This window comes from Anser anser, assembly GCF_964211835.1.
Source record: "Anser anser genome assembly, chromosome: 10".
Taxonomy (NCBI): Eukaryota; Metazoa; Chordata; class Aves; order Anseriformes; family Anatidae; genus Anser; species Anser anser.
In genome coordinates, this window is record NC_139730.1 from 12686391 (window position 1) to 12713774 (window position 27384).

Genomic DNA, 27384 nt, shown 5'->3' on the forward strand with positions numbered 1-27384 from the left:
TTCTCCCACTTTCAAAACCACATTTTGAAATTTTTGCTTTGTTAAGAGATTGAGCTTTTGTTTTCCTCCTCCAGAATCTTTTAGCATGTCTGCCATAAATCACTCTTGGAAAACTAGACACTAGAAGATGCTGCAAACAAACCATTTTCTACAACTTCAGCTGAATTAGGGGAAAATTGATTCAATAGATATATTCATACTATCCTTCTCCGACATTTGTATTACTTTCTTCTGTAGTTTCCAAGAAAGTCCCAAGTTTACAAGCCAACTCTGAACATTTGACAATCACAATTTGAGAAATCCTCATGGGAAAGCAGTGATTAGAGAAAACAACTGGCAGCTGGAGGCCCATGCTGTATTCCCTGTTCCATTACTGATTTTTCTGGATGACCTTGTCAAGTCATTTAATGCCTTTCTGCCTGTGCTCCCCTATCTGCAAAACATTCAGATAAACAGCTTCCTTTTGAAAAACATTATAAAATTGTTTATTACAGAAATGGTTCCTCAGATACTAGCCTGGCTTTTGGGTTGTAATATCAGACAGAAGACAACACAGTTGCTACATGACATAAATGCCGATCTATTGTTTTCTAACAGACTGAACCATCACAGTTTAAGTAACAGGTTAACCTTGTACCCAGAGGCTTTATTTCAGATGAGACAGTAGTTACCCAGGCCATTTTAACCTTATGCATATCAACCAAGCTGGCAACAAAATGGCAAACTATAAAGGCAACAAAAAGACACAAACACACAAAAAACATCAAACAAACAAACAAAAAACATCATCAACAAAAGAATACACATTAACTTTTTTGTTGTTTAATTTAACAGAAACATGACTATTTAACCAAGCCTCACCTTGGTCAAGCATGTGCTGCTGGCAGTAGCAACACTCACATTTGGGATTAATGATATCAGCACAGAACCCTCAGGTATGCAAATGAAATGGTTTAACGGTGGCTAGCAATGAACCAACATCCCTAAAGTCAGTACAGGTTAGTATAGGCTCTCACAGACATCTTCCAAGCTCCTTCATGCCCCCTCATTGACCTTGGCTGGTTAATGCACATATTTCTATTGCTAATGTGCCAAGATATGTACTATAAATGGAATACGTAAGTGCAGTCTTATTATGAGTCATCCTGCCATCACTCTTTTTCTAGATAAAGTGTAAAATTACATAACTCTGGGAGCAACCTAATAACAGAGAGGAAGCAAAATGGGAGAGAAGTGCAATTTTGATTTATTAGTCCATCTGTACAAAACTGTGCTGGCTAGCAAAAGGCAACACACTGAAAAAAAAATGCTTTTTGACATTTAGCATAGCTCCTACTTCGGGTACCACAAAAGTTCTGTTTTAGTTCTGTGAACTTAATGCAACATATTACTGCACCAAGAACTGAAAAGGTATGTTAGGTTTTTGGATAACTTTTCTACATGGTCTCAGAAATTCATCACCTGAGGAAGGACAGATGCAGATATCATCGATGTCTCCCCTCAGCCTACAAATGGCAGCTGAACCCACCTCTTGGCCTGTGCTTCTCAGCACCGCAGACCAGTTCTGCCATATCAACATGAACCAATCCGGATGGAGCCCGGAGCGTAAATGGTATTAGGAGAAGGGGGAAGCCGCCAGCAGCGCTCCCCTCACAGAAGCAGCATCCTCAAAAGCTGACGTTGAGCCCTCACAAAATGGCGGCGCTAAGGGGAGAACAACCGCCCACGAGTAACGGCCCGCGCGAGCCCGAGCGCACTACCGGATTGGCTGTCGTTTCCCTGGTGCTCGCTGATTGGTGAACGAGACCCCTCAAGCGTTCTCTCCACTCTCCTACTGGCTGCCGTTTCCTGCCTCTGCTGCCCGCAGGCCGCTCGTGCTGAGGAGCCACAGCCCCGTGAGGGCCGCGATGGCGGCGGGCGGCGGCTCCCTCTTGGGCAGCGCCTCGACGTGGCCCTTGAAGCGCTACGGTCGCTTCCTGCCCCCGACGGACAGCGACGAGGAGCAAACCGCTTCCTCCTGGCAGGTGGCCCGGTACCGGGGTCTTTTCTCGGTTTTGCTGCCTTTGTAACTCCTATCCCTGGCCCTTCTTGTGTGGAAATGTGTGGCGTTTGTAGCTGTAACCCGAACCGTGGAGTGTCTTTTGTTATTTTAGCAATAATCAAATGAAAGCTAAACGCGAAACAGTTGAAAATAATAGTAAAAATGCTACAATATCACGCCTTTTCCTCTTCTTAAGCTAGCTTGCATAGGTGTGGCTTGGGCGGGTCTGTTCAGCCTGGGAGTATGAAGCTAACTAACACAGGCATTGAGAGGTTTTCCTTTGTGAATTAATAATCAAACATGTTAATGATATTAGTGATATCTGTTAGTGGTTTGCTTTTTTCCTCTTTCTTCAGAAGTGACCTGCTGTATTAAAAGCTATAGATCAAGTCAGAAGGGTTCACGTGTTTTTTCAAAGCAGTTATGTCTGTGTATGGGGTTCTAATTAGTAAATATTTCTTGACTCTGCCTGCTGTCTGTGGGAGCTGAAGGCAAGTTACATTTCTGGGAGGTACTTTTACCTCTGACTTCCAGCACTGACCTCTGAAGCCTTTCTCATTTTGTACTAGAAATGGAAAGCGTAGATTCTGTGCATACAGGGATAGATTTTTATTTTGTCAATCTTTTTAAAGGTTTTTGAATCAAATGAAGAATCTGGTCATCTTATCCTTACCATTGTTGTATCTGGCCATTTCTTTATCTCCCAAGAGAGAACAGTACTGGTAAGTTGTTTTTTGTTTGTTTTTCACATATAAAAACAATTTCTCCTTTTCATTAGCATCAGTATTGACTTCTTTTCCTTTCTCAGCTTCATGTTCTCTCCCAGTGAAAGGAAACTGCCAATTTTATTTTGCTCATGGAAATTCTCATGTGGTGTTTTCTCTCTCAGTTTATCAGACTAATACTACATGTATTATTTCCTACTGAGGAACAGTGTTTCCTCAGTGGTTCTAAAAATATAGATTAAGACACAATACTAAGTGCTGCTGACGTTGAAAGATGATTTTTTCCAACATAATTCTTCAGCATAAGAAAACAGAAAATATGCTGTTAAGAAATACATAAAAATATAATTTATTGTAAGATTTGCCATATGATCCAGCTAGTTTCTTGCAAGTGATCTGTTAGTATTTTGATAATTTAGTTTTTCACAGGACATGGTTCTTTTTGTTTGTTTGTTTTCAATATGTTGGGTAATGTGATCTAACATCCATCTTACCTTCTTGGAGACAAAATATCTTCAGAGTTGTGTCAACTGATTGTGCTGTAGCCTGTGCTTCAGTACGACTGGCTTCTAAACTATAAAGACATCCTGAAACACCCCATCTAAGGGAATGGGTTGGATACTGAGATTGCTCCGTTCTTCATGACAGAAAAAGCCTGTGCTGGAAGGTGAGATCCAGTCTGTTCAGTGCATATCACCAATACCCAGTGATGATAGCAAGTAGCAATTGTCTGATAAATGTATTTAAAAAAAAATAAATTACAAACCATTGCAAAATGCTGCAGCAGTAAGATAAATGCATATTTAATACAGAATGTGTACAAGGATATGTATAAGATTATAAATTAGTTTCTGCTGTGCCTCCTAAAATGTCTTAAACTTACAGAAATATCTTCTAAATATAGAGGGGGAGACCCATGTAGGTACTCAAGATTTCAAGATTCAACTTAAAAATTCAAGATACCCTTGATTATTTTTTTTGACCTTTGAGTGTGTTAAGGTTATTGAATAGGTAGTGAGTGAACTAAGAGAGCTGTCTGTATAGCCCTCGTACAAGGCATAGCATTTGGCTTATATATTTAGGAAGGACAAGTTGAGTGGATTTGGACAAGGTAAAAATGGAACAAGGAAAGCATTTCAGCAGTGTGTGTTGAATAAGAAAAAGGAATGGAGTAATTGAATGTCCAGATAGTTAAACAGACACAACTGAAATAAGACTTGCTGCCGTCTCTTGCCAAATTCTGCTGGGAATGAATCAGTGCAGAATGCCCCTCTCCTGGGGCTGGTCCTGTTTTCAGTACACTGATCAGACAGCTGTAACTGTTTAGTACCTAGTAGACTTGTATTACTTTGCAGAATGTCCTTGAAATAACCATATAAAGGCTAACTGAAAGGAAGTTTTATTAATTAACTAATGAGCAAGAAAGGCATGGACAAAAGCTATAGCCCTTCAGAGACTTTGTCTGGCAAAGATTGTATCTGGCAAATAATAATGTGCAGATAAAGCATGCTGTCGTAAGGGATGAGTGCAGGAAGAAAAGCGTTATAAAGACTTGGCTGAGAAAGGCACTCTCGAGTTTAATGGCTAGTGAAGCTTTCAGGCAGCTGCCTTGCTTGAAATACCAAATGAGGAATTTCTGAAGAGATCTCTCAGGTCTGTTTCAGCTTCTAAAAGACACTAAGATACTGCAGTAATAATCTCAATTTAAGAATAGTGTAGAATAGAGGTGGAACAAAGAAGCTTGGTAAATATGACCAATACATGATACCAAGAGTTTTAAAATGTCATTTTTTTTAAACAAATTTTGGCAATGTTTCTACACCAACCTTAAGGCCACACCAAAGATGTTTTATTAAGTGTATGAGAGAAGGTATACAAAACTGGTGTTGTATGCATTTTAAAACCTGATTGTCAATTCCTTTGGATGCACTTCTCCTAGGATGTGTAATTGGGATCATGCTGCAGGTGTGTTCTGTGCATATTGAACTTAACCTAGTGCAAAATGCAGCGGTACAACATGCCCTGTGCCTATTTCTCTCTCTGCAACAGGTCAGAGATTGGAGTAGTCCCACAGTCCAACTGTGGGAGCACAGTTCCGTCTTCAACATACTGGACTGGCTGAAAAACCTAGCAAATATCCAATCTGCTAGTTCTGAACACTGGTGGGCGTCTTCGGACCTGTGTTTCCTGTTTACAAGTGATTTGGCCCAACATCTGGCTTAGCTTTACTGGTTAGACTTGTTCCTTAAGCACATGCCCTCCCAGAAAGGTGTGCCTTTCCCTGGTGCTGACACGCAGTGATAAAATTCTGCCTAGGACAATCCCAATCTGCAGGTATCTTTTCAGGCTCTGATGACCAGTCTATGGAATCTACTTGGTAAAGCAGCCAGTATCATCAGCCAGAAAGGTGATGCACAGGGGGTGGTGCTGTCAGCCAGAAGCTGGTATCAGCACTGATAACACAGTATGCATGACCATTACTGAATCTGTGAATGGTTTTCTTCAAGCAGTACACCAGGCACTGGAAATTCAGTATCATTTCTGTATCACTCAGGCCAGAACTATGCAGGCCACTGGTGGAATTTTACAAAGTCCTTATTGAGATGCTGTGTAACAACAAGAATTGCAATGCAGTACAGCCTGTGTTGTTGCTGTAGAAATAATCAGACCATAGAAATGGTTAATCTCACTGGTGCTATCTCCCTGTAGTCTCCAGCTCCCAGGAGTTGTCAGAAACCTGTCACAATGTTTAAACAGGCTTTGCGCAACTAAGTATGTATAGTTCTTTTGAATCTGTCACAGACCACATCTTCTCACTAGGGGGTCTATTATAATGGACGTTTTTGTCATGGAGGATAATGTGAAATACACAAGTTTCTGCTCCAGAGGGAATGTATGAAGTCTGATAAAGTGCTGGTTCCAACAATTGTTGGAATGATTCAGCTCTTGTTTTTACTGTTCATTTGTACTTGCTGGCGTGGGCTACTGAGTTTCCTTTTCAATTCCAAGGTGTTCTCCAACACCAATGTGCTGCCTTACTCACTTGCATTGAAGTTCCCTCTGATGTACTTACAAACTGTTTCTTGCTATGTAGTAACTACATCCTTTAAAAACTGTTGATGTCTAGTCTTTTGATCCATCTTTTAATCCCTACTTTTCAGACCTTTTGATGTACTGCAGGCCTCTGATTTTGAGGGAACCCATTAACAACTGTCACAGCTTTATACTTTTGCATAGGAACACAGTGAGGCACAAGACCTGTGCACGGCCCTATCAAACACCAAATAGTGAAAGAAGTATTGTCCGTTATAAGGGGGGGCATACATGGTTTTCATGGTGATCCCACTGGCTGCAAGACCTTGGAGAAGCCTGAAGGTGACCATATTGTCTTTGGAGTTTCCAATTTGCAGATAATAAGGAATGTAACAGAAGGTCTTCTCAGACGGATGTTGCGCCTTGGTTAAACACGGTTGGTCCGGTTGGAGTTAGGCTTAATTTACTCTGGAGGTGTGATTTAGTTCAAGAACTACTGAATGTTTCACATTGTTCTGAATGACATGAGACTGCTTTAATGTACAAAAAAATATATAAATAAATACACAAAACACAGCCAACCAACCTGCAACAAGTGCTGTTCTTCCAGATTTCCTATCTGGTTTGACTTTCCTGAGGCATTTGCTGTTGGTGGATGAATTACCTTTTCTAAGACTGAAGAGCCTTTCTGCAATAGTAGATATTTTTGTCATAGGACAGCATTAAGCAATCGCACAATGTATGATTACAGAAATTACCATCTGACATCAACAAATGGTTTCTCAAGTACACTACCTCATCTCAACCACTAGTTATTTCAAGGACAAATGAAGGAAGTTATTCTGGTAGTTGTTCTGTTGTCACAGGGACCACTTCCTTCTCAACTCGAACAACTATTTCGTATTTTTGTAAAATTTCTGTGGATGAACAATAAAGGGATTTTTCTTCCCTCTAGCAGTAATCCAAGAATGAAACAAATTGCAAACTAAATGCAAGAATTCAGAAAGTGGTGGATGTTCCTAATATTTTTTTTATTGCAGCAGTAAAGGAACCCTTACCCCACTCCAAGAATTTTAACATGAACCATTCTAAGCGATAGGTTTAAAAAAATAAAAGTTTTTAGGTAACATCTCTGACAAAGAAAACATTAATAGGATGCTTTTAAAAACTGGCAGTATCGTAGTATGATGTATTTTCATCTCTTCTGGTTTAAAATGGGCATAGAATGTAGTAAAATCAGTGCATTAATAGATTCAAACTATCTTGTTTAGTACCTTCTATTTTCTTTAGGAAGATAAGTCAGAGTACATCTGTTCTTCAGTGGTGTGTACATTTTACAAAAGCCAAAATGAACCTTTTTAGCTGCCAGCGAGTTCTGAGTTATGCTGATAATATTGTGGGTGGATGCTTTTTAAAAAGTCCAGCAAGAAAAAAAATCAGTTACAGTTGAATCAGTTGAAAAATGTGAACTTCCGACTTTAGCTGCTTTGTATGGCATATACAAGTTTTCTTTATTCATTCTTCTGCAGTAAATGTTAGCATTAATTGAACTCTGTGCTGATCGGCTTCTTAGTTTTCTCCTAAACTGATCTTGGTTGGCTAACATGCAAGTAGCGACAGTTCCAAGTATTTTCTCTTTAGTGAGCATGGATCCCATGAATACTCTTTTGGATGAAGGCGTATTTTGTTCAGTTGCTCAGTGATTCTTCCATGAAATGCTTTTTCATGTCAAGTAATGATTTAGGAAATACTAAAATACAAACTATTTTGTGTAACGTACACTTCCCTTCATATGAAAACATCAGGCAATAGCTTTTGTGGGAGTTCTTTGCGTACTAAATGCTTTTCTTTGGTGTCTTACCTTTCGTCCAACTTTCACTACATCTCCATTTGCACAAAACTGAGATGAAAGACAGTTGTTCAGAAATGAAGATATGTATTTCATTAATGGCTGATTAACCTGATCCATTTGGGGATGAATATTCAAGGATTCCTGACTTTAAATATATGCATTGAAGAGAAAATATTTTGATATACATATTCTCACAGTTCTTTTTATTTTCTTAAAGCAGGACTGTTACAAAACCTTTCCTTAAAGAAAATTGGTTTCTTAGGACCGAGTGAGACTATGACTCTTCTATAAGCATTTATAAAAGTTATAAAATCTTCACATAAGAAGATCTTATAGAAGACTTACAGAATTATTCTCACAAGCCATAAAATAGTAAAATATTCAATGAATGATCTTCTAGCAGACTTTTCACTAATGGAATTTGCAATACTATTTTCCGGCCAGAGAGCATACTACAATGTATGCGCTAAGTCTCAGCATGTTCAGACCAGGCAGATCAGTCCGTACCTAGTGCTTGGGTGCTGCAGCTTGATGCAATTGCTTACAGTACCTGAGAATGCTCCGGAGCTGATGATTGAAGCACATCCATCCTACTCTAAGAAGTAATTGTGTTCAATATATCCATCGGTTGCCCAAAGAAAACCAAATTATCTGTTTTAATGGGTAGACTGTTTTGCAGAATGGGTATGCTCTCGATAACATTTTAAACATTCTTTAATGACACTGCTAGAGATAACTTCTTGTGATGAACCAAATGGAATGCAGAGGAGGGTAAACAGAACATCAGAGCCTAGAACATAAAAAAACCCTAATGTGTAATGCGTGTCAAAGGGATTTTGTTTGTTTTGATTTTCAGTATTTCATTTGGAATTGCATAACATTTTTAGGACTTACTTTTGCTGCAATTTTGCTTAACAGACTGCATATCTTAGGAAAATCTCATTCTTGCACACTGTAGATAATGGAATTTTAAAAGGAATATCTCAACATCTCTGGCAATTTCTGGTCGCACTCAAGATACTTCATGTTCTGCGTATGACACGTGCAACTCATTTCCTTTCCCTCCTTCAAATCAGAACATCATGAAAATTATATTTTGGTGTTTTATTGGATGCAATTAATTCCAGTGCTAGAATTCTTAATATCCTACACATTAAACAAATTGAAATTGTGAAGAGGGCTTATTTAATAGGATAAAATGAATCCGGAGCAATTGATTTGTGACCTGATCTTTTGAAGTATAGGCTAAATGTCCTTAGTGCCCTCCCGGTCCCCTCCTGACTTCTAACAAGCTAACAGTGCTTAGGATACAGTAGAGTCTAGCCTCGTTAATTAGGCAAACATTCAGCAGACATCCTGATGTTCTTGATGCTCTCTTTGCAGTGCCTGAAACTTATGCACCAGGTTTTTGAGATGATATTCACAACTCTACCTTGGGTACATAAAAGTCCCTGTGCAACAAATGAGGACATTTGACAGGGACCTGGGGAAGTGAGGAGGTTGCTAATGCTGCTTGCTTGGTGGTGGAACTACATCAGTTTCCCCGTTTGTGTTTCCTGTAACGATACATGCCTGTTATAACAATTATGAATTATATGACTAGCATCAGTAAAGAGTTATAAGGGCTTCAGATTTATATTACTCTCCTGCCCTAATTCTTCTAAACCCAACTACTAATTTTTAAAGAGTAGTGGCATTAATAAAATATTCTTACCCTAAAGTTAGAGTTCAAAGTAAAATACTGATCTAGGGAAGTATGTATTTTGTATCAGGACTTACAGAAATTGCTTACCTTGACTTACTAATGGAATGCTTTCAAGTGCTTCAGCCAGCTAATCCCATGAGCATTCTGTTCGCCTCTCTAGGTCCTTGGTCAGCTGTCATTGTTCTAAAATGTAGTTTAAAAATTTTTTTTGAGGTTTGTCCCAAGTTGGGGGCTTATCTTTGCTGTTCCCTTCTGCAAGGGGCTGCAGTTTGTACCAGTCTGTGGGAACTCTTTGCAGAAAGCTGCCACCCAGCAGCATGTGCTCCTGCACCCAACGCTGCGCTTTGGCAAAAGACATTCATCGGTTATCGAGTCCCCTGCGCGGCTGCCTCAAGGCTGCCTATGTGTGGCCTGCATTCAGTCCTTCATTTAGCTTTCTTGCCTCTGTACAGAACACTTTGTTAAATGAGTTCAGCCCTGATCAGTTCTCCAGAATCAAACAAGCCTAACAGCAGCATTTAAGATCAGGCATCTAAGAGATTGGGGATGAAAAAATTGCATGCAAAAAGAGAACACAGAGCTTAACATCCTTTTATTCCTAGTTAGCTTGCTGTCTGTCTGCCTTGGCTTTTTGGCCTTTATCCTTTTCCTTTCCACTTCCTATTCTATATTCTAAAGATCTGGTTGAGGCAGCTGATACTTAACATGCACTAAGATCGAAGTTACACACAGCCTGTGAAACACACGGTTTCTGCTACGCTCTTAGCTTCCCAAGAATTTGGACACTGGCATATTGCTTGGAAATTTCTGGAGAGACAACTTTCTACTTCCCCCACTCTCCAAGTAGTCATGTTTGGGGAATTTTTCTTGTCACATTGCCACTTGTACTCTCTGCTCAGTTTTCAAAACAGTTCGTCATAGGAAAAAAAAAAGATCTATTTGGCAGTATTTAGATCTCAGAGACAGATATAAAAGTAAGGAAGACTTCTACTTCTAGGTGTGTTAGTCACAAGATAAAAATAAAGGTTTGATTGGAATTATGTTCAAAGCTTGATTTCCATAACTTCTAGCTTTAAGCTGGAATTAATTTTTTTATTTTTCAGTCATTAATGAAATGAATCTTGTCTTTTTATAAAGTAAGCAGTTTTCTAAGTTAAAAGCGCAAAATGGCAGCTCACATTGTCTTTTGGAAAGCCAATAGGATAAAAATTGGTATTTTTCCATATATACACAAGCACTTGATTTACAATCTATATGCGACATCTCAAGCATATAGTTTCCAGTATTATAACTATTAATGACTAAATCCCAATCAAAGAGGTCACCATGGAAACATGTACTTGTGAATGTTTTCAGATTTTGCTTAAGGTTTCTGAAAGCATCTCAGTTTTGTCTGTTATGTAGTGTTCATCATAACAGTTACACATAATTCACAAGCTTTTTCAGACTGTCTGCTCTCTCATCCTTATTTTTCCCTGTCTTGCAATAAGATAGAGTAACAGTCTTCTCAGCTCTGAGCGCCCACTGATGTTTGCTTTCTATAAGAAATATTTCTATTCCATTGCAGACTTTTACCAGATTTAGCCACATTGTGCAGATATCTGGAAATAATACTACTATTCCTTTGTTTCCAAAGTAGTCGTTTCTAAGAATAAACAAGGTGTTCTTCAGTATGTGTTGAATAATTGTAGTACCTAGAATGTCAGCAGTCAAAAAATGTTGACATTTGTAATGTAACAAATCACTTAACATCTAGACAGTGAACATTATTTTCAAAAATATTTTTCACTGTACCTCCCACACTCAGCATGGTGAGCAGACCCATGAAGAGGAGCTCTGCATAGGATGATGCAGTAGCTGGGCAGTGTCTCTCCATCTGGGAAAAATAGCATGTTGAAGTCATCCCTGCTGGTTTTGCGCAGTGTTGCATGAGCTTGCAACGTGGAGGGGTCAGAGCAGGCAACGTTGCTTACTTGTTGCTTACCTTGGGCAACGAGTAGACTAATGAACTGTCACAGGTGCCTTTCCTGAAAACTGAACAGGGCCTTTGCAAGCAGAAGATTGCTGTTTTCAGGGAAATGGCTGCATACCATGTTGCTGTCCAGCCTGAATCAGAATGTTGCAAGCAGGATGTTGTCTGAAGCCTTCAGCATCTCTTTTCTGCCACGCTCCTCCATTTTTCAGACAGGAGCACTCTGGCAACTATGCACTGGAATATTACTAACATTTTATAATTAACATTTATAATATCACTAACATTTTTTTGATCTCATGCTGAACTCGTAATTCCTTATGAATGCTCATTCCCAGTCTGTGGGATACACAGCTGAATCCCTCATCCATTACGTTATGCATTGTATACCCCCAGTCTCAACTGTGAACTCTGAGGACAAACAGTTACAGATGCATTTCATGAGCATGTTATAATTGGCAGCGAAAAAGAGAGAAAGTTTGTCTTTGTGTTTGGTTTTCTGGGTTTAATTTTAAGTTAAGATTGATTGTAAGGCCTTTAGGCAACCCTAACATAAAATGAATAATCTGTTCATGTATTCAGATGTTGCTTAGCACCATAGAGTTTCTACAGGATACAATAATAGAAGTATTCATAATAATAACCAATACCTTGCAACACAGAACAAAGGCCTCATTATCCAGCAACTTCTTGAAGGCTGAAATGTAAAATCAGAACAAAAGTATTTCCCAATTAATGACAGACTGTGTGGGTGTAAGTCTGGACGAGCATTATTATCTCTCCCTCATGTGACATGTCATGTCTTGTCCTGGCTCCAAAATATTTGGAAAATGCCTTGCTTTGTTTTCTGCTTCAGCTTATTTTTTTTCTCAGGATCCTCCCTCTGAGAGACAGATTTTTGTCAGGGGTGTATGAAATTGTTTTCCGTGAATGCAGTGCTCTTACAGGCATGACCCCAGAGAATAACAAAAAGGCTATAGGCATGATGGAATGCTAATGATCAAACATCTAGAAATGCTGCCATTTGTATCTTCAAATTGTAAACATTTGAAATCTTATGTTCCTGTCCAATTTTATGTTGCCTTTCTGTCTATATTCCCAATGAATCTTATACTGCCATCTGTCTTTGCTCGTACCCAGTACTGCTCAGCAATGAACAACTCTGAATGTAGAGCAGGTACTGATGGTGCCTGCTGAAGGGGAACACTGCCCACAGCTGCTTTCTCTGTATTTCTGTCGGCACGGTGGTAGCAATCTGGAGGTGCTATTACTATTTTTTGTCCGTGCATATGTTGGGAGCAGATTCAGAGTTGATTCATCATCTCTAGAAGGGATCAAATGTGCTATAATCTTGATATATTGCCATGCATTTTCCAGAATCTACCCCACACTTAGCTCCTGGGTGGTGACAGAGATCCTCTCAACTTTGAGCTATGGAACATGGGACAGATTTGTTTTGGTCTTCATTCTTGCTGTTCAGAATTCACTTACCTAACTTCATACATGGATTTGTAACTATTTCAGTGTTGACAAGAAAGTTCATGCAGTTAAGAATAATCTTGTCTTAATCCAAGAAGCCTGAAATACAGATTCTATGCTGCCTGAAGTAACATGGAAAAGCCACGAGGAACAGAGTGAACCTTCTTAATGTGGTGCCAAATCAGACGTTTTCTGCTTACAACTGAGGAAAATCTAGAGGATTCTGATTGTAATGACAATTACTGATATAAGTGATCTAACGATGGAGTTAAGTCTGAGCAGTTCTGCTACAGGTTAGCTGTTCTTAGTTGCTTCTGCTTGGCAATATACAATCAACAAAGGTGCAAGGGAAAAGGAAACACTTTCTGTTTTGTTCTTCAGTTAATTAAACTTCAAGTACATTAACTTTCAGTTAATTAAATTTTGGGTCGAATAATTAGGAGTACATAAATAAAAATGATATATATAATTTTTTCCCCAGCTTGATTTTACCTCAGAAACAGGGCACATAAAAGAATGCCAACCTGGTAAGCATCAGTAAAATAGTTGGTATGAAAGTTAAACATTAGCTGCCTTTTATGATCTTTGTGAAAAGGGTTATTATTTTATGGAGAAAACATTTGTTCTACCTACGTATTACAGTGAAAGGAAAAACACTATAAAAATAGACTAAGTATGGGAACAGCTATATTTAAATAAACACAGTTGGTGTGCATCAGAGACATTAAGTATCCAAAATGAACAGAGTAAGCAGAAGTGGCCACAAGTTAAGGAAAGTGGCTTAGTGAAAGAGGGGGATATTAGAATTGCTTCACTAACAGTCTTTCAGGACTTGGCAGCAGAATCAGAGGAAATCAAGCAGCAATGGATAAACAACCTATGGCAGGAAGCACTAAGCATGTAAGCACTAGCAGCAGTCATATTCCAACACAAATTATTTCCTGGGTTGTTTGGTTGTCCAGATCTTAGTCTAGCTGCTTAACTGGAGTGAGCAGTTCTGAATTAAGGTATGGATATTCCCCTCAATATGAGTAAGTTAAGAAATGCTCAACATTTATGGCTTGAAATGAGGGAAGAGGGAAGTAAGTCCTTGCAGTGGGATGGAATTAACCTTAAGTTGGTTTGCATTTATTTCACCAAAATAGATTTAAATGCTCTCAGTCTAGTGCATTCCAAACACTGAGAAGACTTGCTTTTCAGATTATTTGTATAAACCTCAAGAATATACCATTTCTAGAAGGAACGGTTTAAAAATATCTTTTTTGCTTTACATAGTCCAGTTCTACATAACCCACATTTTTCTCTGTTCTGACCTTAGAGCCTGTGCCATTCAAACTCTTTTGCAATACATATGTTTTCTGCAACCAGTTGCTTCCCTTCTTGACTGCCCTCTAGGCTGTACTTTACTCATCTTGTTTCAGCTCCATTTTCCTTGCTTGCTTCCTTAGTGGATCCCTTCTATCAGCAGTGACAGCGTAAGCACAGCTAACTTGCTAGCACCTTTCCATTTTCAGAATTAAACAATATTTGGGGGCCAAATTCTATACATGAATATCCTTAGCAAAATTGCAAAGTCACATATACAACTGAAATTGCAACATCTAGAAATGTTCTAACGGTGTTGCGTTCTTTTCCTTGCCTACTAATGTCATCTTACTCCACAGGCATTCTGCTCGACATTATTATTTTAAAACAACTTTAAAATCTGCATACCAAGCTCTTGTCTATCAAAAGAAGCTAAAACTGCATACCTCAAAGACAGGGATGCTAAAATTGCCAGGTGAACAAAGGAGTAAGGGTATTTCACAGGCTTCCTTTCCTGTGTCAGACTACATGACAAACTGGCCTTCTTTAGAGGCTTCCTACTGTTTGACAGAGAGGATTTTGTCTGTACGTGGAAGGAGGATACCCTCTTGCTCCAGTACTTCAGCAGTCCGATTGCATCACACAGTATGGCTGGAGAGCGATGACTTACCATGGAAGATGCTCTTTTCTGTCGCGAGGTCTATCATTTGGCGGTTCGTCCCTCTTAGGATCCAGACTCCTTTAATAATTCCTGTAGGAGTAGAGGATAGCTTGGCACTTTGCTTTGGTCACAAAGTGAAGTTTTTCCTAGTCTTTTGACCTTGAGGCTTTTCACACCTTAATAAGTTCTACCCTGAGGCACACTGAATGTGCTCGTTGCCCACAGACAGAATGGGCTCAGTGCAAGCAGCTGAGGTATCTTACCTGCTGTCTGCACCTTCCCCAAAACAGCGCAGATTTGTTTCTCCCTCTGCCTCTAAATCATTTGGGACCAATACTTGCAGACCGTCTTACCATTCTGGAATCTATCACAGCAGGTGTCTGATCAGAATAGTCTGTGATCCAGTTTGCCTTTGGCATGACTATTCCAACACTTCATAGATATTCCTCATAAAAGTTCAGTTAAAAATCTACACCCAGTTGCTGCATGGGACTCTAAAACTAGTGCCAGTATACTAAACGCAGTGTCTTATTAAGGTGACTTCTTGTACCAAAATAGAATGGCAGATGGTTTCCTATCCTGGACCTGTGAAAGATGGATATGAACTGGCAAAAGCATGCTTTTGATGGTCCAGGATGGGCATGACTTTTAATTCTTGGCCCTTAGGACACCTATGCAAAGCAGCCTATGTAAAAAGTCATGGTCATCAAAAGCATTATTAGTTCAGATAAAACATAAAACAGATTATGTAATTAACTCCCTGCCCTTAAGCTTGGTTGTGTTGGCTTTTGTTGTTGTTTGTTTTGTTTTCACCCTAGACTTTCCTAAATAATGACTGTGTGGCAGCCTGTGGAATTACTTGGGGAACACGGTCCCTTGTCTTGAAGATTTTTATGATGTTTTCAGGTTCCTGGGGTATTTTTACAGAATGCTGAGCAGTCCATCTTGTTTGAAGAGACTGTCAGCTAATGCAACTGGAGTATAAAAACATCTTTATTGAGTTATCAAAGCTGCGTCTTTGTTTACCTGGATTCCATCTGGAGAAAGTGCCTGTCTGGGCCTTAGATAAACCAACTGCTGGCCCATTCTTCAGGTTTGCCTGCCCTCTGCTGCCTTCTCAGGCAACTTCATGGGATTCAGAAGGACTGATTGTAGCTCTCCTTGCGGCTTTCTTAGAGTGCATTTCAAGGAGACTTTCGTAACATGCACACTGAAGAATATATATGGAAATTAGAATGTACCACGACATACCGTTGTTACTGGAGCTACAGATTCCAATTTAATTCAGCGTGGTAAAAATTACATGTTGGCAATTGTTTGATAGATACAAACGATGCCCGTACTCAGATGACAGTAATCTTCATTAGGGATTAAATTGTATCACGTAATTTGAGTGTGTACTTTGGAGTATTGCATGTTTGCTGTGCAAGTAGTTTGTGTTCTGCTTTATTTCAGGAAGGCTTTTCATTAATTGATTGCCACAAATGGTTAAAGATAGTAAGAAGAGCAGACTGCCTGCTGCTTTGTGCAAAGTCAAAGGTAGGTTGAGTTACTTTTAATATTTCCAATTGCTAACTCAGTTCTGTTTCTTAAGGTTTCCTAATATTGGATAAATTAAACCAGAAATTCTGAGGTAATGTAAATTGTGTATATAAATTAAAGTGTTGTTTGTTTTTTTTTTTGTAATTTAAGTATGGAACAAAACTGCATTGAATCATCGTAATGTCTTTTGTAACTGCTGCTATTTGAGACTTTTAGACTGCTTTCTGAGAGTTAGCTATTAAAACAGCCAGACTGGTATTTATTTTAGAGTTTATCTGCCAGCCTGACTGTATAAAACCTGAAATGGGCCCACAGTGTGAAAGCTGCACTGCTAACAATTAAAAAGATGAAGCAATTCTCTGACGTGTACAGAAGCCTGCTACCTATCAGTCATCCTTCACTGTGGCCCGTGAAGTATTTAAAACAATTATTTAGCTATTTTCTGGCTCCTGAGACCTGGCACAGTAGTGCCCACCTGGTGATTCAGATATTTGATATTCAGGCTAATAGAAGAGACCTGAGTTTCTCTGTCTTCCCTTCAGATCTCATGCAAAGGGGTTGGCTAGCCTTTAAGTAATTACATGGCATTTGTTTGTTACCAACTTAAGTATAAACCTCAGTTTTCTTGGTTCTTAGGTGAACTCTGGGAAAGTCCTTAACCATCTGTGCTGAGCAGTTTTTTCAGAAACAAAAGCTGTTTCTAAATGAGGATAGCCCTCCCTTCTCTGCTGATACTTTCTAGGCTTTGTTGTTTCAGCCAAAACAGCTGCTTCCAGTTTAGCTATCTCTACTTGATGAGGGAGTTCATCTTTAGTTAGAAACAGGAATTTTGGAAAGAGATAAGCCCCTTGTTCAGTAGCTGCTAGAGACCAGTTTTTACTGTTGGCACAGCACACTGAACTATTAAGGCATAAAAACATCTCAAGTATTCTGAGACGTTCTGGCATTCTCCAGGAACATGACAGGAACAGAGCGGGTTATTATAATTGCAAATAGCAGTATCCAGGAGAGCTGAAAACTAAAAATTCTTCCTTACTTCTACTTGTATCTCTTATCTGATTTCTTTCAAGAAAGGTGCATAACTGTTTTTTTCATAGGATGTTACAAACCAAAGAGTACAATTTGCAAAGTGGAATGCCTTGCTAATTGCAAGATAAAAGCACATGTGAGGTATAATAAACATTGTACAAATATAAGGACTCATCTTGTTTCAAAATAAGCCTAAACTAATGGTAGCACTAGGAAAAAAGTATCTATGCAAAAAATACTATGCAAAAAATAAGTATCTTGATGTGTTTTAAATTCATGGGTTATGCTTGTCTGAAACCAAACCACCTTTGCTCTCTGATTTTTATCAGATAATTGTTATAAAGTGTTACAAAGATTGTTATAAAGTGTTATAAAGTGTGGAATATTACTGGAGAAGACTATTGAGCTGTTGCAATAATTAGTTCTGATGAATCAGTAGATCATCAGTTTCCTTTGGAGTTAACAGAACCAGTTCCCCAGTACAGCGTTAAGGGACTCTACTGCATCTCACAAGAAACAAAAATCAACGTCACAATCATTTTGAGGCTCGAAGAAAGCCCTGAGGGACATTTTGGAAAAGGAGGAATATTAACATAGTCTTAAATGAATTCACTGCATCCAAATGTTTACTTACCATAAATTCTCATGACTTAAAGTGGATTTAATGGTATTGCAGCAGTCCTATCATATAGCTTCTCTACTTTGTATCCTAAATTGTAGCTGAGACAATCCCTTAAATGCTATCAGTGTATATTGCTTCTGTGCTAATCCTCAAAATCATTTAAAAATATTCAGGGAGCCAGCCACACTATGTGAAGGGTTATGTCTCAGCCCCTGGTAGACCAAAGTAGAGTTGAGAAAGACAAAGCAGAAGCCATTTAAGCAGAGGAAAGCAAGCTATTATTTCAAATACCAGTTCCTATATTTGCATGCACAAAGCAATTAAGGGGCATGTGTAACTAACTACTACTCTAACGTTTCTGATATACCTTCTGCTCCTTGCTTTCAGTCTGATTTCCTTACTTTACTGGTTTCAGTTATTTTCTCTCCTCTCCTTTTCCACCCTCTGCATATTACCTGCTTTGCAGTTGTAGGTAATCTATGTCAAAAAAGCATGGAGGTTAATCACTGGGATTATGTACTTCAGAAGAAACTGAGTGAACATTAAAAGATTGGCTTTTGAAAGTCATTAATATACATTGACAGTGAAACTTACTCTCATTTCTTATAAAATACTCTTTTAATAGGGCATCGTGGACTCTTAGCTAGCAAAATGAGTTTCTAAACTAGACTTTGAGAAATTTAGTGTTACTACACTTAAAAGCAAGACCTTTCACAGACCAGTACTAAAACTCAGATATACTATCAGAAACTTTATTCACTGAAGCATACGTGCATGTAATTCTGAAGCCATACCTGTCAGATGCACACTTGTGTCTTAGAAGGAAGGCTGCATGGCTGACTACCTTCTACAGCTCTACCCTCTCTACAGCTCCATCACTAGTAATTGCTCACATTAGTCTTTGATGTACCCCCATGTAGAAAAAAACTTTAATCTGAAAATCTGCAAACAGTAGCAATTCTTACTATTCTTGTAGTAAGCCATTTCCCTTCATAATGTTTTCATTGAGCTCACCCTCTCTAGGGTGGGAAGATTGAAGTGACCTCAAAGTTCTTCAGTACTTCAGCTCTTGTATAGTTCAGATGCTGCTGCCTAGCACTGTTAACGCTAAAACTTGATGCACCTCTTAGCTGAAATGGATCGCTCTCTTTCTGTGAAGGAAAAAGGTGTTTAGTTCACAAAACCTACTGTCTGTAACTGTAATCCTAAGTATCTAACCATCCAGTCCCTGCAAAAAGGCAAATGGCAATACAAATTGTTCTGACTGAAAATGGATTTGCAGATGGTAGGGGTAACTAAAATAAGAGTTCTTTGAAAGTCTCCAAAAAGAATTCAAATTAAGATGCAATTTACTTTTCTCTCATTTTAATGAGAACTTATGTGTCTGGCATAGCCACAAATCAGTGCTCAGTTACGTGAAGTTGACCCAGTTAAGCTGACACCTTCATTAATGACAGGAAATCTAACTGGGTGCTGGTAAAACAAGTGCTACCATCTGAATTATTTTGACATTTTTCCCTTTAAAAGGCATTAAGGCAGCCTTTTATACTTACAGTGCCATAAAAATCACTTTACGCAATAGCCACATCTTAAAATAACATGCATGTAAACATATAGACTGTCACAAAGAGCTGGCTCATCTTTGAGACAAAAAACTTTAAAGTGAAAGATGTCCTTGTATTCATGTAAATCAGCAGGCTAGCAGCGTGTCTAGACATTTTAAAAAACGGCTTTGATGTTGAAACCTTAGAAAGATGAAGACTTATAAGCTATATCAGTCCAAGGAAAGAAAAACTTGCTCTTTTCTGGTGCTTTAACAATGTTTTACATTTGAAATTTCAAGATCAAACTGAAAGTCCCAGTAATACACTTTGTAAACAAGAGCATTCAATATGTAGCTGCCTTTCATCAGTGGGATGTGTATAAGAGAAGCTTATTGTGCATGACAGGTTCTCCATGTATTTAAAAAATACTATTGTTCAGCATGACAACCTACACTGGGGGTTGATTTTGTGCAATTCTTAATATTATTTCACTACTTGAGGTAATTAATTCTCCATTTTATTAACCAGGAAGATTCTCTCAATGAAATCTATATACTGGTGTATACATACAGTATCTGCCATTTCATGTCCAAGGACAGCTGCAGTGATCTAGTCTGAATGTCTGCATCATTGCAAGAGAGGTGGACTAAAACTGGTTTCCAGCATGGAAGTTTCCAAGGACTGATTTCAGGGAGAGGTTACAGAATAGCTTTCCATTTGCACAGTACTCCTTCCTGCTGAAGCATTTGAGTTTCTTTCACTCCTGATCAACTGCATTAACTTCTACTCAAGGAACAGCGGCATTAAGTTGGAATGCTAAACTGAATTTGTATTTAGCTATGCACACTAGGTAGGAAAGGCTGATTTTAATGCAGACAATATAAATTCTAAATAGAACATAATTCCTAGAACTTTTAGTTTAGATGCCAAAGTTGACTTGTGTTTACTTTAGTGCCATCTCATTTTTTGTCACCAGTAACCAGTCAGAGCTGGAATATCCTTAGAGAGTTTGCAGCAACAATAAGAACTTAGATTTCCCTGCTATAACTGTACCCATTGTTGTGGCAAAGCTTAATTAGTTGTATTAGTTGTAAGTGTCCCTGCTTGCCGCTTTTTTTTTTTTTTTTAACTGATTTTCAAGTTGCAAATTATATTCTTATCTAGCTGTTGGGATAAATGAAACTACAGCATAGAAAACTTGATTTTTTAAGTTGGTGCAGTGATCCAAGAATTAATCACCGTCTACCTAACTATATCTAATAGCTTAATCAAATCAAAATATTTTGAGGGGATGAACAGTTAATTTCTTTTTTTGTTTTTGAGCAGAATGAATGCCGCATGTTTAGAGTTCAGTTTGATGGAGATTCAAAACAACAGATGTTGGAACACTGCTGCAACTGTGTTCAGAAACTTGGGGAGTACGTACCGGTTCAAGTAACCGATGAACAAAGCCAGAACCTTTGCCACAGTCTCAGTGGTGGAAGTCAAGTGGAAGATGCTGAACAAGTACTACATGTAGTAAGCAAGCAAGAGCATATGGATGCAAAAATGGGAAAACAGTCACCTATCAGTGCTAGATCTGTAAATGACAGCTTATTCTACTTAAATACAGACTCCAAGACAAAAAAAATCAGCAGAGCTCAATATTCTTTATAGTTCTGTAGCTGTTTACATCAAACCAGTGTTTTTCATAGCAAATGAATTTACTTTTTTTTTTTTCTCCCCTCTAGCCAGCTACATCGTATTTTGTATCTCAGGAACTGTATTAATTTTCATGAAAGCTGGTATGGGAAGAACCGGGAAACCTAAAGTTCAGCTTGCATGCAGGGAAACTCTGTGAACAGGAATGGAGTCATTCAGGAAGTCAGCTACAGAAGCTGGCTATCATATTGCTATTTTCTTAGTGTGCCTGAAAAAGGTTAACAAAATAACACTCTAAAAAAAGTGGTTTTAGCTCCTCAAGCTGGGAACCACCTGGCAGCTTTTCAGCTGAATTACACAGCTCAAGAAAAATGGTCAGAGACATTTAAGTAACCGTGACTTGTGTTCTCCTTTTTGCATTTACCTACTCCTGTTTTGTAGTTTTAATAACTGTACACATAGTAATTGTATACATTTTAGCTTAACCTGACAAATTTAGATGTGACTCCAGGGTAGGAGCAGAATGTTTTCCCTCTAAGACACCGACTTAAGGTGATTGGAGGAGGCAAAGGCAATGTTGCTGAGGATGACTAATTCTTAAATACACGATCTCTTGGCTATTCAGAGGATCACATTTACCATCTCTAAAAAACATGCGTGCAGCTAACTCAGCCAGGGAAACTGTTGGGTATGCAATAAAATATCAAGGGCCAAGAACAGCATCCTGAAAAGGGAATGTCAAAGTTTTCAGCTACATTATTTTCAAGATACAATCCAGGAAAAGTCCTACATGACTGGACAGTGAAAACAACATGTGGTAGAGATAGTGGGGGGAAGAGGTGGATGATACTGTTAATTTGACTTACACTATTTGAAGAAAGATGTATAGGAGATGTATAACCTTCAACATCTGATCTTCAAGATTCATTGCTTGTTCTTTAAGTGCACTTATCTATCCTGTGGACTTTGCTCCTTTCCCGATGAGTTAAAATAAAGAATGAAAGTTCAATTAACTACTTAAAGGCAGAATATTATTGAACACTAGTAGTCACACTATTGGTATCACTTTGCTCTCACTCTGTGACTGAAAGCCTCACTCAGAAAACAGAATTGACACCTCAAGCTATCTTTTCAGTGATATAACCCATGGGAAGTTAAAAAGCCTGCTCCTGGTGAGCACTCTTGCACAGTGTTTCTTTAAAGGTACTTCCAGTAAGTAGTTTAAAAGTTACCTTGGTTTAGATATGACAGTTTAACTACAGGCCCATTATTTCATGTCTTTCATTTTTAAAGACTTTAACAGATGTGCTTTAAAGTTCCATAAAAAGAGATGCCTTTTTACTGCATAAGGTAGCTGAGCACATTCTCTTCCTGTTATCTCTAAAAATGGAACCACTTCCCTTCTTGCACATACCCACTCTCTTCTTGGTAACAAGCCCTTATTTGCATTTGATATTTTCTAGCCAGATGAGCCTCTACCAGATTCCTACACAAGCCTTGGAGAAAGAAGATCTGTAACACAGCTAGCACAGGTAAAAAGACAAAATAAATCTAACTTGGATCCTGTAACTGAATCTCCCAGGCATAGAGAAAAAGCTCTCTCATATACTGTAAACGTCTGGTAGGTGTCTTCACCGAAGATCGGGATGCTACCAATGCTGTCATCTGTACCAACAAAAACACTGGCTCTAGTGTAATGATCCAGAACTAGGAAATAAGCTGTAACACCAGAGATTTCATGGTGTAATTGTACCGTTTGCCTAAAAACATGCTGCCACACCAAGAGAAAACAAATACCCAGAGGTCACTTATAAATATATGACTGTAACTGACTCTGTAGATATTATCTCTACTTAGCTTAAGTCTGAAAACATCAATCATTCTTGACCTACAGCAAGAGATCCCATAATTCAATTGACAGTTCAACCAAAAGTCCAGGGTAAAGCTGTGCTTAGTATTAGTGGGAGTTAAATGTTGCTTATTGTGAATTTGGGACAGCACAGAACAAGACAATTGGGGAGAAAACTGTACTCTTTCAAACCTGTTTTTTGTGCAGTTGCTTCTAATGGTTACTAGTTTCTTTTTCCTTATCGACAGAGAGATGAAGTTGTTTCTTCACATCAGTGGTTTAAGGGACAACGCCTACACTCCCTCTTAAAAATTTATCATCTCTAAAACCTAAAAGGCTTTTAAATGTTAACAAACACTTTGTTTTCATAAAGCAGAGTTCCCCAAACTCTCTATCTCTGTGTTGAGAGCTGCAGCACATACCTTGCTGTTTCATTCACAGGTTTGTTTTTTCTCCTTGTAGTGATCCTCCAGACTCTAGCCTAGTACTTCTAGTTACGCTGAAGCTTGACAACGATGGGACTCATTGACTTGCTTTACTGGTTATAAGCATTACTGATTAGGAAGTCACTGGAAAAGCTCTATATGTCCCCTGCTAGGCAGTTGAGTGCAAACCTAAAGCTACATCCATTACCCTTCTACCTAGCTTGGCCTCAGAGAGCAAGCTCAACAGCAGATGCTACCTACAGTAATTTTTGTGCATCTTTGTGCTTCTTATCTGCAGTGAAGGCAGATGGATTAATTGACAACGTGAACAGTAGCCTCAGGACTGCGCTAGGTCCTCCAGTTTCCCTGATGCTACCTGTGAGCCTTAAATAGATGGAATTAGTGACAGTGGTTGCACAGGGCACAGTATGCCCTTCCTGTCCTAGGGCTAATTTAGCTCTGCTGTTGAACACTCAGTACAGAGCGATCAGACATGGCAGAGCTTGCCTTTAGCAACTGTGTTTTTCCATAATCATTTCACAACTAATTTCTGCTTTAAGAGGCAATACTAGGAAATGTAAATTAATACCAACATTGTAAGAGAAGACCTCAGGTTCTAAGAAATTCTTTTCAAATCACAAATGCATGATACCTGCTTCTGAACAAAGCTATCTGCTAACAAGGCTTTTATTTGCTGTATGCTTTAATCCATCTCTCCATTGAATTGCTAGCAAATTCCCTTTCAAAGACTCCTTGATGTAGTTTCATACATCCACTGCTTGCCCCTCCACTTTCTAGTCAGCTTAACTCAACTGTACTGTACTGTGAGCTGATTTCCTGTGCCCTGACAATACAAAGTTCATTCAGGGCTGAGCATCTTTTCCTCATTCACCTTGGAGACATACCCATTCAGCTGGTGCTCTGGAACAGCATGGAGCTGTATTTCTACATTTCTGCCACCTCAAGAAGCTGGCAGCAGCTTTGGTTTTAAGTAAAAAAACATACCTGCAAGAGAATAATCATTTTTAAACACTATTTTGTGTTCAAAGATACTTTTCTTCAATCAGCACTATGCCATGAGCTAGGTTAACAGCAATAGTGCAATTTTGAACCAGTAAGATTAGGAAAAATTAGATTCCCCCCTCTCACAAACATAGCTATGCTTGATGTCAGCATGCCCAAACAGCCCACCTCATTACTTTGCCCTGTTTCGGGTTCAAGCAGTGGAAGCTAGGGCCTGACTGAAACTAACAGCAATCCTGACTTTTCCAGATGGAGAGCCTTGGTTTAGCCCTAGTATGCCATTAGTGCACCAAAGAAGAGGCCAAGCTAGGCATTTGAAGTTCTTTAAGCCCAGCTACAGACCCCCCCACACCATTACACAAGGTCGACTCACCTCAATCACCAGCTGCCTCTGCACATCATGTTTACCTCACATGAAAGCAGCACTTCAGTGACTTATGTACTCCTGCTCTCCCATGCAGAGTATCCAAACAGCATCTTGGCTGATGCTTTTATGACTTCAGAACAGACAGGTAAAGCAATTTAGAAAGCAAGTGGGTGGCGATGTTTGTATTTGCAGCCTGAACAACAGGAAAGCGTTGGTACACAAACTTTTTAAGTCATTAACGCGCACTGTGAATAACGAGATTTACAATGAGCAGCAACCCTGGCTATGGCAGGGCCTGTACACTGTGAAGTTGCCATTTCTTCAGTATGGCTCCCATCCAGCAGGAACACTGGCAGCCAGCCACAACGAAGCGTTAGTCGAGATGCTTCAGATTGTTGTCGTAGTCACAGCAGCATGGAAAGTGCTCAGGAGCTGCCAAGCAACCTCCCGGTCCATTAGCCTCACGCACTTCTCTGGTGTACCTAATGGATGAGCTCTGGTATCACCCATGGATGCCAGGAGTCGGTGAGGGCCTCCTTGAGCTCAGTGCATGCTGTTATATGGCACCTGTTTTGCTGCTACTAGTTTTGTAGTGAAAAATAGCATGATGGACATCCTTCCTGCACCACCAAGGGAAAAGCTGAGAGCAGGGGTCAGGTTGGGATGGAAAAGATGTTCTACACCTTTCAAAAAGCTCCACCATTTAGTTCTAAGAGATAATTTGCTAAATTAAGAGCTTAGAACCACATTGGTTATCCCTGCACAATTAGAACAGCAGTACACACCCTTCACACAGGATCCTTTTCTCTTACACAGAATGGATTCACTAGGAAGTCATGTTACCCAGGAAGCCAGCATTTTGTAATGGCACAGGCAGGAATTCAGAGCTGCATGAAAGCTGTATTGGAATTGAAACCAGGTGTGAGGGGGAGAGAGTTTCATAGATAAATCATACAGGATTGAAAGTATTCAAACAGCATAATAACAAGTCAGATGCATCTTTATTAAATACTGAAGGAAAAATCTGACGTAGCTGCATCATTACAAAAACCATGTAATGCTACTTTTTATGTACAAGATTAGTGCAACACCTTTGTTTTTCCTTTTGCAGTCTGTGCTGAAACAGAAGTTTGAGCTCCCCCTTGTGTACCGGCATTCAGCGTGGAGCGCACAAGAGCTGGGGCCCTTCATTCGCTTATGTCTTATGGATCAGAATTTCCCAGCTTTTGTGGAAGATGTGGAGAAGGAACTGAAAAAACTCGTGGAAGGCTGAGCAATATTTAACTTACTACCATTGGAATATCTGCTCCAGGATACACAGTACTCAGGATATACAAGCTTAAATGCAATTAAATATTTGAAAGTCTCACGTGTTTTTGTCAGTGTTTTATTTTTAAAAACAGGTGAATCCACTTTTTATACATCATTGCACTTCAACAAATACACAGAACACAAGTTCATGCATCTACAGTTACGCACATCATGAGAACCCTGTTAGGTCTATTTCTACAATCTTTAAATCATGAGAAATTACAGTGTCAAACTAAAGATTAAAACTAGTTGCATAGAATATCACCATGCTATAACATTATCATTTAAACAAAAAAGAAAATTATAAAAGTTTGCCTGAATTGAATGTACAAGAATATGTTGAACACATCAGTGCAAAAGGATTTGAGAATTTACATGAGTTAACAAAAAAATCACTTAAAAAGCAATCATATATATATATTTATAAACTGAAGTTTTGTTTTTGTTTCAACTGCATTTCTCCACCGTCACCACCTTGTCGAACCGTTCCAGCTTTTGAAGTCTGATTATAGGACACTCAAGTCTTTCTATATAGGTTAAGCCCTTAAGATAATTTCAATTTATATTACTTCTCTAAGTACCAGAACAGCATAATTCTCTCATCTTTCAGACATACAGTAAGGAATGAACATCAGCAGCTTAAAAATGAAACACAATTACTGTATTTTGGTTTTCCCCTCCCCCAAATATAAATATATACTGTATATATTTTTAAGTTTTGCTGTACTTTACAAAAAGTATCACTAGATGGCAGCAGTGCGCTTTAGAGCTTTGCCAATTTAAAAGCTACAGTAAGTAAAAAATGGTGCATGCGTGATCCGACTTACTACTTCTAATGTTTAAATATATTAAGGAAAAGAAAAGCAACATTCACAGCACATCAAGCCCAAAATAGTTTACACCTTCTACACTGAAGCAGTATTAAAATTTATCTGGCTAGGTCATCCTTACAGGAGAGGCTAAATAAGGCATGCTTTAGACAGTCATATTGTTGCTCACTTGAAAAGGAAAAAAATCAGACAGAACTGGAGTTCTAGAACCAAGAGTTCCAACCCTTAAATTTAGCAGGTCATATTGCCATCAGTCTCTCAGAAACTTAAAGCTCTAAAAAAGAAATGAGAAAAGGTGCTAGTCAATGCCTGACAGCATTTTCAACATCACGTGCCACAACAGTACGTAAACAAAGCGCTTAACATCCAATTTGGTCTTAAATGGAGGCACAGGCTTCCCAACCGAGCTTAGCTTCCAGGCTTTAAGA

General features: G+C 38.9%; 3 protein-coding genes across 6 annotated transcripts in view; 1 reads left to right on the forward strand and 2 right to left on the reverse strand.

Moving 5' to 3' along the window:
- Positions 1-1748, reverse strand: part of HCN4 (hyperpolarization activated cyclic nucleotide gated potassium channel 4) — a 159896-nt gene extending 158148 nt beyond the window's left edge. Inside the window, exon 1 of the mRNA XM_083850545.1 lies at positions 1529-1748. The gene's annotated coding sequence lies outside the window, so the exon portion shown is untranslated. The remainder of the gene's footprint in view (positions 1-1528) is intronic.
- Positions 1749-1809: 61 nt separating this feature from the next.
- Positions 1810-26782, forward strand: REC114 (REC114 meiotic recombination protein). Of its 2 annotated transcripts, none has more exons than XM_083850560.1 (6): positions 1810-2024; positions 2674-2763; positions 16229-16312; positions 20837-21028; positions 22615-22683; positions 25927-26782. In XM_083850560.1, the coding sequence occupies exons 1-6, from the start codon at positions 1908-1910 to the stop codon at positions 26086-26088; spliced, it is 714 nt and encodes a 237-aa protein (XP_083706686.1). In that variant the 5' UTR covers positions 1810-1907; the 3' UTR covers positions 26089-26782. The 2 variants fall into 2 exon arrangements, with proteins under 2 accessions (XP_083706686.1, XP_083706687.1); XM_083850561.1 differs by having other exon boundaries at positions 1811-2024; positions 20837-21016.
- Positions 26187-27384, reverse strand: part of NPTN (neuroplastin) — a 51734-nt gene continuing 50536 nt past the window's right edge. For all 3 annotated transcript variants that reach the window (XR_014588742.1, XM_083850556.1, XM_083850557.1), the window contains one exon: positions 26187-27230. The gene's annotated coding sequence lies outside the window, so the exon portion shown is untranslated. The remainder of the gene's footprint in view (positions 27231-27384) is intronic.